Source organism: Cynocephalus volans, chromosome 4 (genome assembly GCF_027409185.1).
Source record: "Cynocephalus volans isolate mCynVol1 chromosome 4, mCynVol1.pri, whole genome shotgun sequence".
NCBI lineage: Eukaryota > Metazoa > Chordata > Mammalia > Dermoptera > Cynocephalidae > Cynocephalus > Cynocephalus volans.
Window position 1 is genome coordinate 45,474,742 of NC_084463.1, and position 14,070 is coordinate 45,488,811.

A 14,070-nucleotide genomic window follows, 5' to 3' on the forward strand; every position below is an offset into this window, starting at 1 on the left:
GTAATTTTTATATGTTCATCACATTTCTTGGTTCTAAACTTTATACAAAGAAGGTTATAATAGCATTAAGTCTTGAAAAATAGTGTGGCCTGAGTACTACAGGAATATAGATAACAGGAACTTTAGGCATTGTTATTGGTGTAAACGTATTATATAAATATTACCTAAATATAAATATATTATAAATGTATTAAATTTGTTATGTGCATATGAAAATATTGTCATATACGGAAAATATTGCTGAGGCTGAATTTTGAATAAATTATGAGTTTTTCAGGATTTATCAAGAAAAATAAAGTACTCTTCTCTTTTGATTCAGAGGCCTCCAGCTGGAAGGGAGAGGCCCCTGTCATCTACTCCCTGGAGCCCACTCACCTTCTTCTGCTGCCACTGCCTCATCTGGGCTCTCTGGTGGTTCAATTCCAGGGTGGCCAACTTGACTGTCTCCACCTGACAAGGTCAAGGTCAAGGATACTGCTATGGTTTGAATGTCCCCTCCAAGCCTTATGTTGAAACATAATACCTACTGTAACTGTAATAAGAGGGGATGATATTTGACTATATTATTTGAAATATGGGGCCCTGTATGAGGCAACTGGACTATGAGAACTCTGCTCTCATGAATGAATTAATTCATTCATAAGTTAATGGTTGATGAATTAGTGGGTTATCGTGAAAGTGCATCAGTGGCCTTAGAAAAAGAGCATATAAACACGCTGTGCCCTCTTGCCATGTGATGCTCGGTGCCCCCTCAGGACTCTACACAGAGTTCCCACCAGAAAGAAGAGCCTCACCAGATGCACTCTCTCCGTCCTGGACTTCCCAGCCGTCTAGACTGTAAGAATAAATTCTGTGTTTTTTTTAAATAAATTACCCAGTTTCAGGTATTCTGCTGTAAGTGACAAAAAACCAGACCAAGACAGTGAGAATATGGTCTCCTCACACATTTAAACCCCTATCCCCAACCTTGAACTCTGGATATGTGACCCCAGCCAGCTCGTGTAGTGCCACTACTACCTCTAGTGGACTGGCCTCTAGATCTATTCCCAGGTCCACCAACACACCCCAGGTGTGTGAGCCCGGGTGTGCAGCCTGGCCTCCCTTTCCGGTTTCCTCATCTGGAAAGTGTGATGGGAACTGCCCCTGCCTCCCAGGGTCTCCTGAGGACTCAGTGTCATATTACTATCCTCATCCTTGTCACCAGCACCATGGAGGAAGAAGCAGACACAAACACCCTCGAATTCCTTTCCTCCCCTTCACCTCATCGCCACCCTGTGAGGCCTGCAAGCAGGCTCATCACCCTTCCAGTGTCCAGATCAGAAAACAGAAGCCCCAGGAGGGACAGTGACTTACACAGGGCTTCACAGGGGAGGCTGACTCCTCTCCATCATCTGGAGGCCCTGACCCAGCTGCTTTCACCCCACCCACCAGCACCAGCACTGACCAGGGACTCATCCTCTGGGCTCTCTGTAAGTGTGCAGGCCTGCAGCCAGGCCCAGCCTTGGTGAGAGAGGGACAGGATGTTCTGAGAGGCCTGGTTAAGAAGCTCCTGCCTGCCCCAGCACCACTGATATCTCTACCCAACAGGCTGGGTTTGAGGTCATGTCAAAGGCTTCACCTCCCCAGTGAGAGTTGCCTGCACAGAACTCTCTCTTCCTCCACTCAGGACTTGGTATTCTGAGATGCCATCTCTGAGCAACAGGGCAGAGGATCCCCAGACTACTGGCCAACAACACTTTCCTCCTCCTTTATGTGAAGGGCCTGTGATCTGGTCAGGAAGGATCTTCTAGGAACGTATGAGTCCCTTAGATACTTCTCATGACTCATCTGGAGCCCATGTCATTGCTAACTGGGCACAGGGCTGAGAGTCCTAGGGCTGTGATTGATTAGCACTGTCTGCAGAGTGGCAGAGTGGGGAGTAGCAGCAACCACATATATTGGGCTCAAGTATATCTATTAGGACCCGAAGCTGTGCAGCCCATTCGATGACCCAGCCCATTGGATTTCTCTGTCATAAACATCCCTGGTACCACCCCATGGAGGTGCAGTGCAGACAGCAGCAGCAGCAGGGGCCTGGCTTCCTCAAAAAGACTGGAAGAGTTTGCAGAGGGAAGAAAGTCCTGCCTACCACATCCACCCAACAGCCTGGAGAAAGTGACATGCCGACAGGATGGAGCAGTGTGGGAGCCAGAGACCTGCTGCTTCTGCAGCTCCTCCATGCTCCTGTACAGCCTGGCTGCCACCACTGCATCCCAGCACCACGGCTCCTGCCCCACTGTCTCCACCTGCCCATGGACAGACACATCCTTCCTCCTGTTAGTCCAGACAACACAGGACTGAAATTTTTTCTGTTAAATTTTAGTGAGAAAGTAAAACAAAATTAAAAACAGAAACAAAAACTCACCCCTTCTTTTGCCACTTGGGATTAAGTCACAGCAAGGCTTAGAGACCCCACCCATGAGCCCATTCTTGTCATCAGTGTAGCCTCGCCTCCCAGCCCCTGCCAGGTTCATGCAGGAGGCAATGCCCAGACCTAGAGGAGGTCCCTGGTCCACCCTGTGCTCCTACAGACAGTGGCCTGCCCACCTGGAATCTTCAGTCGATGGATCAGGGTGCTCTGCAGAGCAGAGAGGATGGCATGGACTGAGGAGAAATTCCTGAGGATCAAGCATTGCTGGGGAGGAAAAAGAATGAACCATGAGTGGGGAATTGGAGTCCCACCTGCTCCAGCTTCAGCCTCCCGAGCTGACATCTCCCCTCCTGGATGAGACAGATGCCCAGGGAGCCACAGGAGGGCACAAATGTAACCCAATGAGCAGCTCTCACAGAGGGAGGGTTTTAGCTCAACCTAAGAAGGAGTCCAGGTAGGAGGTGAGCCTCTGTCACTGGGACATGGGAGTCAAGGCCAGTGCACCTGACAGGAAAGGCCTAGGGAACATGCTGAGGCTTAGGCCACAGATTACTATTCCGAGGGCAATTTTTAAAAAGGCAGTTCCAAAGCCTCCAGAGAGGGAATCCCCTGGGTCATCCCACAGCTCACCCTGGCCACCTTGATCCAGGGCTCCACCACCCTGGCTCTGCCCTGGACCTTTAGGCTGTGGCCCCTGAGGCATGTGGAGATAACACAGTTGGCCACACCATTAAATTGGGTGGCACTGATGGAAGGTGCCAGGTGCTCCTTGCCCTTTTGTTGTGCTGGGACCATATGGAGCCCAGGCAGTCATAGGGCACTGCCTTCTTAAGTAGCTCCTGAAGAGGAAAAGTGCGTCACACAGGCATGACCCTCCCCAGCTCTTACTCCACAGTTGCCCACAGTCTCAGGAAGATGACAGTGGACAAGCTGGAGAACAAGAAGATTAAGACTTGTGACAAACACTGAATTTGGTTCTCTGCCTACCAAGGACACCCAACACATGATGATCCAAGAGCCAATACTGGCAAGGAAGGGAGAGTGGCATTATCACCCAGGCCATTCTCACTAATTCCAAGTGACAGTGGCTCGGGTGTGCTCATCTTGAGGCTGCATCCTGTGTCTCTCCTGATCAGCCCTCTGTTCTACTTCCTCATTCATATGCACACTTCCTGTGGCAGCTACAACTATGGGCTCTCTTTGGGTGTCTGCTAGAGATTCTAGTGCACATGAGGTCCTAATAAGTGCAGTGGTCAGTGAGATCTCATGGGTAGATGACTGGATAACTCCCGGACCTTCCTGCCCCTCAGTGAGCACCTCCATCACCTGGTAAGCCAGGACCCCACCCTGCTTTCTCTCTGTCCCATCTCATTTTAGCTTCAGTCACTCTGTGCAACTGGTACTGTTAATGTCCCAACTCTACTGTCCCCACGTGGACAGTGAATGCTTGAGAATTAAGAAACTCATCCAAGTCACATCATTGGTAACATGTGGAGCTGGTATTGTACCCAGTTCATTGGACTCTGGTCAGGGAATGGCTTGTCTGTGAAATCTGATGCAAGAAGGACAGCCTGTCTAGACCCCATTCTGCAGAGCCAAGCTCTTTGCCACATCCATCAGAGTCAACTGCTCTTCCAGCAGTGGGAAGGGAATGTCATGGTCACACATGTCGACACTGGGCCAGTTCATGGTAGTCACAGGACAGGGGCAGGAGGGCAAGACTGCTCAAGTTTCAGTCTCATCATTGCAAGTGGCCCTTTCCCTGGCACTGGAGCTGGCTGTAAAGATGGTGGTGGACCCAGTTCTACAGGTGACTCTGAGTGCAGAGCAGTCCCAACTTTACTGGTGGTGCTGGTGCTGGCTCTAGAGCCTGCCTGGGAAGTGCCTGTGGCTCTGGACATGAAGCAGGTGTAGGGAAAAAACATACAACAAGATCAGTCACTTTCCTCTGGCCTTTCCAAACACAGAAGAAATCTGCCCATATTAAAGGGAATTCTACCCCCAAAACACCAGCCCTGGTCAGTCTTCCAGTCTGCAGTCCCCTCACCATCTGTTTCTGCCTCAAAGAGCTTTGGATGCTTCAGGTTGGCAAGAAGAATGTGCACATGGGAAGCCATGTCCGATCCAGGCAGTTGGCCTGAATGGGAGTGATCTTAACATTTTTAACATTTTAAACAGCTTATTCATCAATTTACAAATTTTGAATCAGCAAACCAAAGTTGGTTTAGGGATCTTTTGTTTGTTTGTTTGTTAATCGAAACATGATTACATTTATTTGTAAGTTACAGATTTAAATACATGTGTACAAAGCATGGTGATCAAATCAGGATAATTAGTATACTCATGTTTACAAAGTATCATCAATTTTTGTAACCATTAACTAATTTCTCACTAACACCCCTCCTCCTCCCCCTTTCCTACCTCTAATAAACACAGTTATGTTCTCTTTTTTTTGAAAGTTCAGTGTATTATTGTAATTGTTTCTTTTTTTCTTTCTCTTTCCTCCCTCCCTCTCTCCCTCCCTCTCTCCTTCTCTTCCCTTCCTTCCTTCCTTCCTTCCTTCCTTCCTTCCTTCCTTCCTTCCTTCCTTCCTTCCTTCCTTCCTTCCTTCCTTCCTTCCTTCCTTCTTTCAATTCCCACTTATGAATAAGGACATGCAGTATTTCTCTTTCTGCTCTTGGCTCATTTCACTTAATCTAATTTTCTCTATGTCCACCCATGTTGCTGCAAATGGAAGAATTTCATTCTTTTTATGGCAGAATAGTATTTCATTGAGTATTTATACCATATTTTCCTTATCCAGTCATTTGTTGATATATCTAGGTTGGTTCCAACTCTTGGCCACTGTAGATATAGCTGCAATAAACACAGGAGTGTAGGTATCCCTTCAACATGATGATTTCCGTTCCTTTGGGTATATACCTTGCAGTGGGATTGCTGGATTTTATGGCAGTTCTATGTGTAGTTGTCTGAGGAACCTCCAAATTGTTTTCCATAGTGGCCACACTAGTTTACAGTCCCACCAACAGTGTAGGTGGGTTCTCCTTTCTCTGCGTCCTCACCATCATTTGTTATTCTGTCTTTTTGATAATATCCAGTATAACTGAGGTGAGATGATATCTCAGTGTGGTTATGATTTACATTTCCATGATGCTAAGTGATGTTGAGCATTTTTTTCATGTGTCTGTTGACCATTTGTATATCTTCCTTTGAGAAATGTCTATTCAGCTTCATTGCCCATTTTTTACCTGGGTTACTTGTTTTCTTGTTGATAAATTATTTGACTTCCTTAAATATTCTGGATATAAATTCCTTGTCAGATGAATAGTTTGCAAATAATTTCTCCCATTCTGTAGATTGTCATTTTGCTCTATTTTGTTCATTTTGCTGTGCAGAAGCATATTAGTTTGATGTAATCTTGTTTATTTTTTCTTTTATTGCCTGCATGGGGGTCTTATTCATAAATTCTTTGCCCAGTCCTACATACTGAAGTGTCTTCCCTATGTTTTATTTTAGGAGTTTTATAGTTTTAGGTCTTACGTTTAAATCTTTAATCCATTCTAAGTTGGTTTTTGTATATGATGAGAAAAACTGATTTAGTTTCATTCTTCATATGTGCTGTACAGTTTTCCCAGCACCATTTATTAAAGAAGCAGTCTTTTCCACAATGTATGTTCTTGTTGCTTTTTTCAAAGATTAGTTGGCTGTAAGTATGTGGGTTGATTTCTTGGTTCTCTATGCTGGTCCCTTGGTCTGAGTGTCTGTTTTCATGCCAGTACCATGCCATTTTATTGACTATAGCTTTGTAGTATAGTTTGAAGTCAGGGAGTGTTATGCCTCCAGCTTTATTTATTTATTTGTTTTTGCCCAAAATTGCTTTGGCCATTTGGGGTCTTTGTTGTTTCATATGAATGTTACAATTCGGTTTCTTTTCATTCTATTTCTGTGAAGAATGTGATTGGTATTTTGATGGTTATTGCATTGAATCTGTGGAACACTTTGGGTAGTGTGAACATTTTCACAATGTTATCTCTTTCAATCCAACAACATAGAGTGTCTTTCCATCTTTTTGTTTCCTCTTTAATTTCCTTCAGCAGTGATTTGTAGTTCTTGTTGCAGAGATCTTTCACCTCTTTGGTTAAAATGACTCCTAGGTGTTTCATTTTTTTGGTGACTACTGTAAATGGGCTTGCTTTTAAATTGTTTTCTGCTAGTTTTTTATTGGAGTATAAAAACACTACTAATTTTTGCGTGTTGATTTTGTATCCTGCAACTTTACTGAAATCATTTCTCAGCTCTAAGAGTCTTTTGGTAGAGTCTTCAGGTTTTCCTATGTAGATCAAGTCATCTGAAAACAGGGACAGTTTGACTTTGTCTTTCCCAATCCAGATACACTTTATTTATTTCTCTTGCCTAATTGCTCTGGCTAGTTCTTCCAATGTTATGTTAAATAGGAATGGTAAGAGTGGGCATCCTTGTCTTGGTCCTCTTCTTAAGGGAGAAGCTTTCTGATTTTCCCTATTCAGGATGATATTGGTGGTGGGTTTGTTTGTCATATGTGGCTTTTATTGTGTTGAGATATTTTCCTTCTATAACTAATTTGCTAAGAGTCTTTATCATGAAGTGATGTTGAATTTTGTCAAATGCTTTTTCACTATTTTCTGAGGTAAACTGTGCCTGTGTATGGACAGAATTGCTCTTTTTCTAAAACACTGAAGCACTAAGCTAATAGGATAGAATTATTTACCTGAACTAAGGTCTCCTTGTTTAAATCACCATGCTTTATTTTGAGCATTTTTACTTGAATCTCTAAAAATAATCTCAGTTTGGATTTTCTATTTAATTCAGATGTTAATTAAAAGGTTCTTACAGAAAATATTTATGTTATGAGATATCTCTGGTTGTTTACACATTAGTTCATAGATTCTACAGTCATTTCAAGTTTACTTCAGAGTGGTGCACCTACAATTAAGGACTGAAAGTAAATTTCTTGTTTTTCTTACCTCTCTAATTGGCTGCAAACAAGAGGAGACATAAGAGAGATGCAAGACAACCTTGCTGGCTGTAAACTCCCCCTCTTACTTAAAGGAAAATTGCATCCACATTAATTCAAAATCCAAGTCAAGTACTTTTATGACATTTGCCTGAGGTTATTATCCTTGAGCTCTCCCTAGGAGATAAGAACACCAAACTCAAGGTAACATCAAGGTAAGGACACCAAACTCAAGGTAACATTGAAGCTGACCACAGACTCTGTGACACTGAAGTATGCGATCCATCATGGGACCCTGACATTTGACTCAGACCACCTGCTGCTCTCAGATTCTCCCCCTCTCTTTTTTCTTTAGAACAAAAACCTTTCTCATCTTCCTGCCTCTTCTACTTTATAATCCCCAGAACAGGCATCAGAAGTTGGGATGATTTTAGCCTGGTCATCCCACAGATGCCAGCTATCTCCATAAACCTTCTAATCCTTGTACCAACTTCTGGACTTCTGAGTCATTTGTTTAATGCAAGAGGGCAAGCTCAACCTGATCTGGTGGTAACAAGTTTGGTGAGCCAAGCCAGGACTACCATCTTAGTTGCCTGGACATTCCCCTGAATCCCAATGGCTGGAGCAATTGGCTCTACAGAAGCACACTGGGTTAACCCAGTCACGTTTTTGGAGGTTATCCTGGGCTGTTAAGCAAGCCCTATGATGGAGAATTTCGGACTTTCCTAAGTGTCCACCAGGGTCCTTTTAACCCTGTGGATTCTCCTGTTCTCCCCACCATGCTGCTGGCTGCCAGTTTTCTCCTGGTTGGTGAGGAAAGAAGAGTTTGTAGCTGGATTGATGAATCCTTGGATCGGTGAGTTATTGTTGGTGTGCACACTACGGACAACCTCTATTCCATGCTGTTTGTTAGGATTAATGTTGGGATTGGTACCATAGGTGTGGAATATGGCAAGTTAGAATTTTGACTGACGAATTTGTTTGTTAGTTGAGACATATGTGTGCACATGCTTGAGTGTTTTCATCTACATGTGGCAACTGTTTCTGCCTGTTCTTTGTGCTACTACTCTGAAGTCACAAGATCTAATTTCATGTCTTTTGTCCTTAGGGTCACTGAGAAAAGATAATGCCAAACCACAACTGTTTTTAACTCACTAGGAAACTGAAGGAAGGACCAGCACTCTGAGAAAGACACTTTTGGTACTGAAACCAAGTTATAGTCAGTTGCCCATTTCTTACCTTCTGTTACCCCTCTTTCCTCCACTAGTGTTTAGTGTTAGGCTCAGGCCTTTCATGTGAAATATTTCAATATGGAAAATCCAGTGGTGTTTGTGTCCCAGCTAATAATAAGAATCTTCCAGTTGAAGGTTGGCACCAGACTTGAATTAAAAGATCAAGGGTGTGGGGTAATATGGGAAGTACGTGTCAGTCCCCACTCAGAGTCCCCTCGGGTGCATAATCACAAAATGGGGTGAATACAGCTGCAACCCCATGACTAAGAAAATGATGAAATATTATTGTAATACCGTGGGGCCAGTGTATGTGTTAGATTCAGAAGAATGTTGGCCCTTGAATGGATCTCTGAACTACTATACCTAAAATGGTATAGTATTAGAATTATTTTGTCAGAGATCTGGAAAATGGGATCAGATCCCATATATCTAAGCCTTTATGCTTCTCCACAATCAGGATGCTAAGAAAGAAGGAAATAATCTCATGGTCCAAAGAGAGGATAAGAAATCTCAGAAAATTGTTTTAGAGCTAGAAAACTCAGAGGAAAAAGAAATTGAAGACCAGGATTTAATAGAAACCTTAAATGCCCCTCCTGCCCCAATTGATTCTGCACCTCTGGGGCCAGGGCACTTCAATGCTCCTCCAGGTCCACCACTGTCAGGAGATGAGGACACAGAGATACCTGGCCCCAGTGCTCTCCCAAGGTATAGTCAAAAAGCTGTAATGGTCTCTCCTTCCATGACCCCCAGGGCACCCTATTTTGTCCAGGTGCAAGCTCATATGCAGCACGGCAATTCCCTTTCAAGCAATTCCCCACAGGGGGACTAAATGCTCAGCGACAACATGCTGGTAATTTTTGGATTTATACACCGTTCTCAATGTCAGATCTGATGAATTGGAAAAACTCAAATCCTCCATATCGGGAGGATCCACAGAAAATGACAGAACTGTTCACTAGTGTGTTCAATACTCACTGTCCCACTTGGGGTGAGAGCCAGTCCCTAATGTAAAAATTGTTAACAGCCGATGAAAGGAGACTAGTTATTGACAAGGCTACTGCAGAGGCTTGACAAATACATCAGGAAGATCCTAATAGGACCTCCGACCCAACAACTGCTGTGCCTTTGGTAGACCCTAATTGGGATCCCAGTAATGGGGGAATGCCGAGACTGGCACATTATCATCAATACATTTTGGCTGGCTTAAAGACAGGGGGAACAAAGTTAATAAGCTTAAACAAAATCCAGGAGTTATGACAGGAGACTAATGAAAGACCTGCACAGTTTTTAGAACAGTGTTTCAAGCCTATAGAAAGTATAGTGATTTGGACCCAGAGGCCCCAGAAAATTTGAGGAGAGTCGATTAAACATTTATTGGACAGAGTGCCCGTGACATTAGAAAAACCTGCAGAAGCTAGATGGCACTTTTTGTATGAGTCCCTCATCACTGGTGGATATTGCTTTCAAAGTTTACAATTCCAGAGAGGCTAAAAAACCCAGACAGTCTACGATCTTTTTGGAGACTGCAGGTTATAAGAAGAGAGAGGGGAAAAGGGACCCTAGAAGAAGTTTGGGGGCTAATCAATGGGCATACTGTAAACATAACATTGGAGAATCACATGTCCAAAGTTAGAGAAGGGAAAAGAAAAGAAACAGAAGGAAAGAGTACAAAAACAGCTGGTGGAAAAAGGAGACTCAGATGAGGAATAAAGAGGCCCAGGGGCTCCTCTCAATCTAAACAAACCAATCACTGTTTCCCCACAGAAGCTCTGGGTATGACTGACAGTGAGGAATCAATTAGTCAATTCTCCAATCAACACGGGGGCAATGTTCTCTGTGTTAAACAGTACATTGGCAAAGGACTTTAACCTATCTGTGCCTATAATAGCAGTAACTGGCCAATCCCAACAGAAGACCTTCTTGCAACATCTTCAGTGCCATCCAGGGGACAAAACCTTAAGACACAGCTTCTTGTACCTGCCTGAATGTCCAATTCCTTTGCTAGGTTGTGATTTATTTTGCAAATTAAATGCTAAAATAACCTTTTTCTCTGAAGATAAACAGCTAACTACAGGTGTCTCCTGAACAAGCTCTGCGACTTCACATGCTACTTGCTCAAACTGAAGATCCACTCATGGACTCATTTCTACCTGCAATCCATAAGAGACTGAGTACTGGGCAGATGGGGTCCTAGGCTATGCAATCAATGTCCCACCCCTATCCATTGAATTAAAGCCTAAGGAACCCATACCAAGAAAAAAACAGTATACATTTAGGAAAGAAACTTTAGAGGAGATTCAAACAGTCTTACAGAAATTTTTAAAATATGGACTAATTAGACCTTGCCAATCTCCTTACAACTCTCCAATATTACCAGTAAAGAAATCACATATGGGAGAATGTCAGTTTGTACAAGATCTCCGGGACATTAGGGAAACAGTACAAGATGTTCACTGCACTGTTCTTAATGCATATACCTTATTGACCACAATTCCTGGAGATTATGTTTGGTTCTCTATGTTAGACTTGAAGAATACTTTTTTCTGTATCCCTATAGAAGAGAAGGCGCAACAGCTATTTGCCTTTAAATGGCAGGATCCGAAGACAAAAATGATTTTTCAATATTGTTGGACTGTGTTACCACAAAGGTTCAAAAATCCTCCTACCTGGTTTGGTGAGGCTTTAGCTCGTGACTTAAAGCCTTTACAACTCGATGAACGGATTTTACTACAATTTATGGATGATATACTGCTACACATCCCCACTTATGAAAAATGTTTTAAAAAATACTATAGACGTGCTAAAGCACCTTGCCAAGTGTGGATATAAGGTATCTTCTCAGAAGGCCCAAACTTGCAAGGAAAAGGTTACCTATTTGGGGTTCCAACTACAAAAAAGAAAAAGAAGACTGTTAAATGAGATAAAACAGGGCATAGTGGCCATCAGAACTCCTATTACCCAACACCAATTGTGAGGATTGTGGGGCATGGTGGGATTTTGCCATATTTGGATCCCCAACTATGGATCTATATTAAGGCCCCTATATGAAGCCTTAAAATGTGTGGACTCTGAACGCCTAGTTAGGACTACAGAATGTCAACAAGCCTTTGAAACACAAAGACAATCTGCAGTTGGCTCCAGCTCTAGGCCTTCCTAACCCCAGAAAGACTTTCAAGTTATATGTGCATGAGAGACTGGGGCTGGGGTTAGGAGTTCTTATTCAAACAAAGGACAAAATCCACGACCTATCACTTACTTCACCAAACAATTAGATCAGACTATAAAAGGATGGCACCCATGTTTATGAGCAGTGGCCACAACATGTGACATTCTCCAGGAAGCAAAGAAATTTACTTTGGGACAGCCAATTACTGTTTATGTGTCTCATCAAGTGCTCACCCTCCTGGAACAGGAGGGAGGATATTGGCCAACAGTGGAAAGGATGGGAAAATATCAAGCAATCTTGCTTGATAATCCTAAAATTAGCCTACAAGTTACTACCTCTTTGAATCCAGGAACCTTACTGCCTTCTTCTGATGAGCTCCCTTTACAGCACCAGTGTGCTGAAGTGTTAGATTTGATTTACTCTAGTAGATGAGACCTGCTGATCAGCCATTGATGGATCCTGATTGGGAGCTATACACGGATGGCAGCAGCTTTATGGGAGAAGGTAAACACTGCACAGGCTATGCTGTTGTCACTGCTAATCAGGTGATAGAAGCCTTTCCCCTTCCCACTGGGACTTCAGCCCCCAAAGCCAAACTGATTGCACTCACCTGGGCTTTGGAATTATCTCAAGGTCAAAGAGTTAACATTTACACCAATTCCAGGTATGCCTTTAGATTTTGCATGCACATGGGGCCATTTGGAAGGAAAGGAGACTGCTAACTTCTGGAAATAAAGATGGGAAATACCCTAACAAAATACTAACACTTCCACAGGCAGTTATGTTCCCTGCAGAAGTCGCTGTCATGAACTGTCCTGGGCATCAAAAGAACAATTCTATGATAACCCAACAGAGCTGGGCCACTGATGAAGCAGGCAAAGAGGCAGCTAAACAAGTGCCCTTAGTAGGTGATTTAATCCTACACATAGACCTCACCAGATTTACCCCTCAATACACCATTGAGGATCAGGAAAAAAGCTGAAGAATGGGGTTTCACATGTGAGGATCCTTCCAAGAAATGGAAAGTAAATAAGACAGGTATGACTTTGCTTCCTAAGGCACTTGTGTATTTAATTATTAAACATTTACACAAGGGGACTCATTATGGTCATGATGCCCTGAGAGAATGGCTGCAGCCCCAACTTAAGTGTCCTCAGAGGAGGAAAATTATTCAGCAAGTAACCAGAGGATGCCAAATATGTGCCAAAAATAATCCTAAAACAGAAGTATACCCAATACAACAGGGTGTACAATATAAAGGCATTTGTCCTTTTGAAGACTGGCAAATAGACCTCACTCAGATGCCCAGAGCTGCTGGGGATTTCAGGTATTTGTTGGTAATGGTAGGCATCTTCTTAGGGTGGGTAGAAGGCTTTCCCATCTGATGTGAAAAGGTGACTGAAGAAATAAAAACACTATTAAAAAAAATTTCAAGATTTGGGTTACCTGCCTCAATACAGAGTGATATTGGACCTGCTTTTGTGGCTGAAGTGCTGCAAGCAGTGGGTAAAAATTTAAAGATCATCTGGAGGCTCCACACCTCCTGGAGGCCACAGTCCACTGGGAAAACTGAAAAGATGAATCAGACCTTTAGAAAGACTTTAGCAAACTCTGCCAAGAAACCCACCTTACCTGGGACAAGGCATTGCCCCTTGCCGTGATCCTTATTTGAGTAGCATCTAGAAGTGGACTCAAATTGAGTCCTTTTGAAATTGTATCTGGGAGACCTCTCCAAGCTAGGTTCAACCTAAGTAATCCGGAATTAGGAAATGAGATCCAAGTGAAACGGAATGTAAAACAACTACATGAAACTTGCTATTAATTCATCAGTTTGCTCTTTCTAGGTGCACTTATCCCACTGTTGATCCTTTGCACCTTTTTTTTTCTTACCAGGAGATAAGGTGTTATTGAAGTCTTGGAGAGAACAGGGTCCTGAGCAACAGCTAAAAGAAAAGTGGGGAGGGCCCTATGACGTTTTATTAACCACTCATTCTGCCGTAAAGCTTTCAGGTATAAAGCCCTGGGTTCATCACACATGAGTCAAAAAGGCACCTGCTGAAGAAAACTCAGGAACAGAGAGCTCCAAACCTCAGTGGAATTATAATCCAGTGGAAGACCTAAAATACCTGTTCAGGAAAGTTAAATAAATGGTTTTATGATTATATTTTTTATGTAATTAATAGAAGATGCTTTTACATTGTACCTTGTTTCCCATGGTCCTTTCTATCTGAATGACACCCCCTCCACCACTTTGTAAGCCTGAAGAATA

At 43.2% G+C, this 14,070-nt stretch overlaps 1 protein-coding gene across 1 annotated transcript in view; it reads right to left on the bottom strand.

The window, feature by feature from the left end:
* Positions 1-1,943: 1,943 nt before the first annotated feature.
* The window catches only part of LOC134376085 (zinc finger protein 345-like), a 50,528-nt gene continuing 38,401 nt past the window's right edge, over positions 1,944-14,070 (bottom strand). Inside the window, exon 7 of the mRNA XM_063094760.1 lies at positions 1,944-2,313. Coding sequence (XP_062950830.1) covers positions 1,944-2,313 — 370 coding nt within the window. The remainder of the gene's footprint in view (positions 2,314-14,070) is intronic.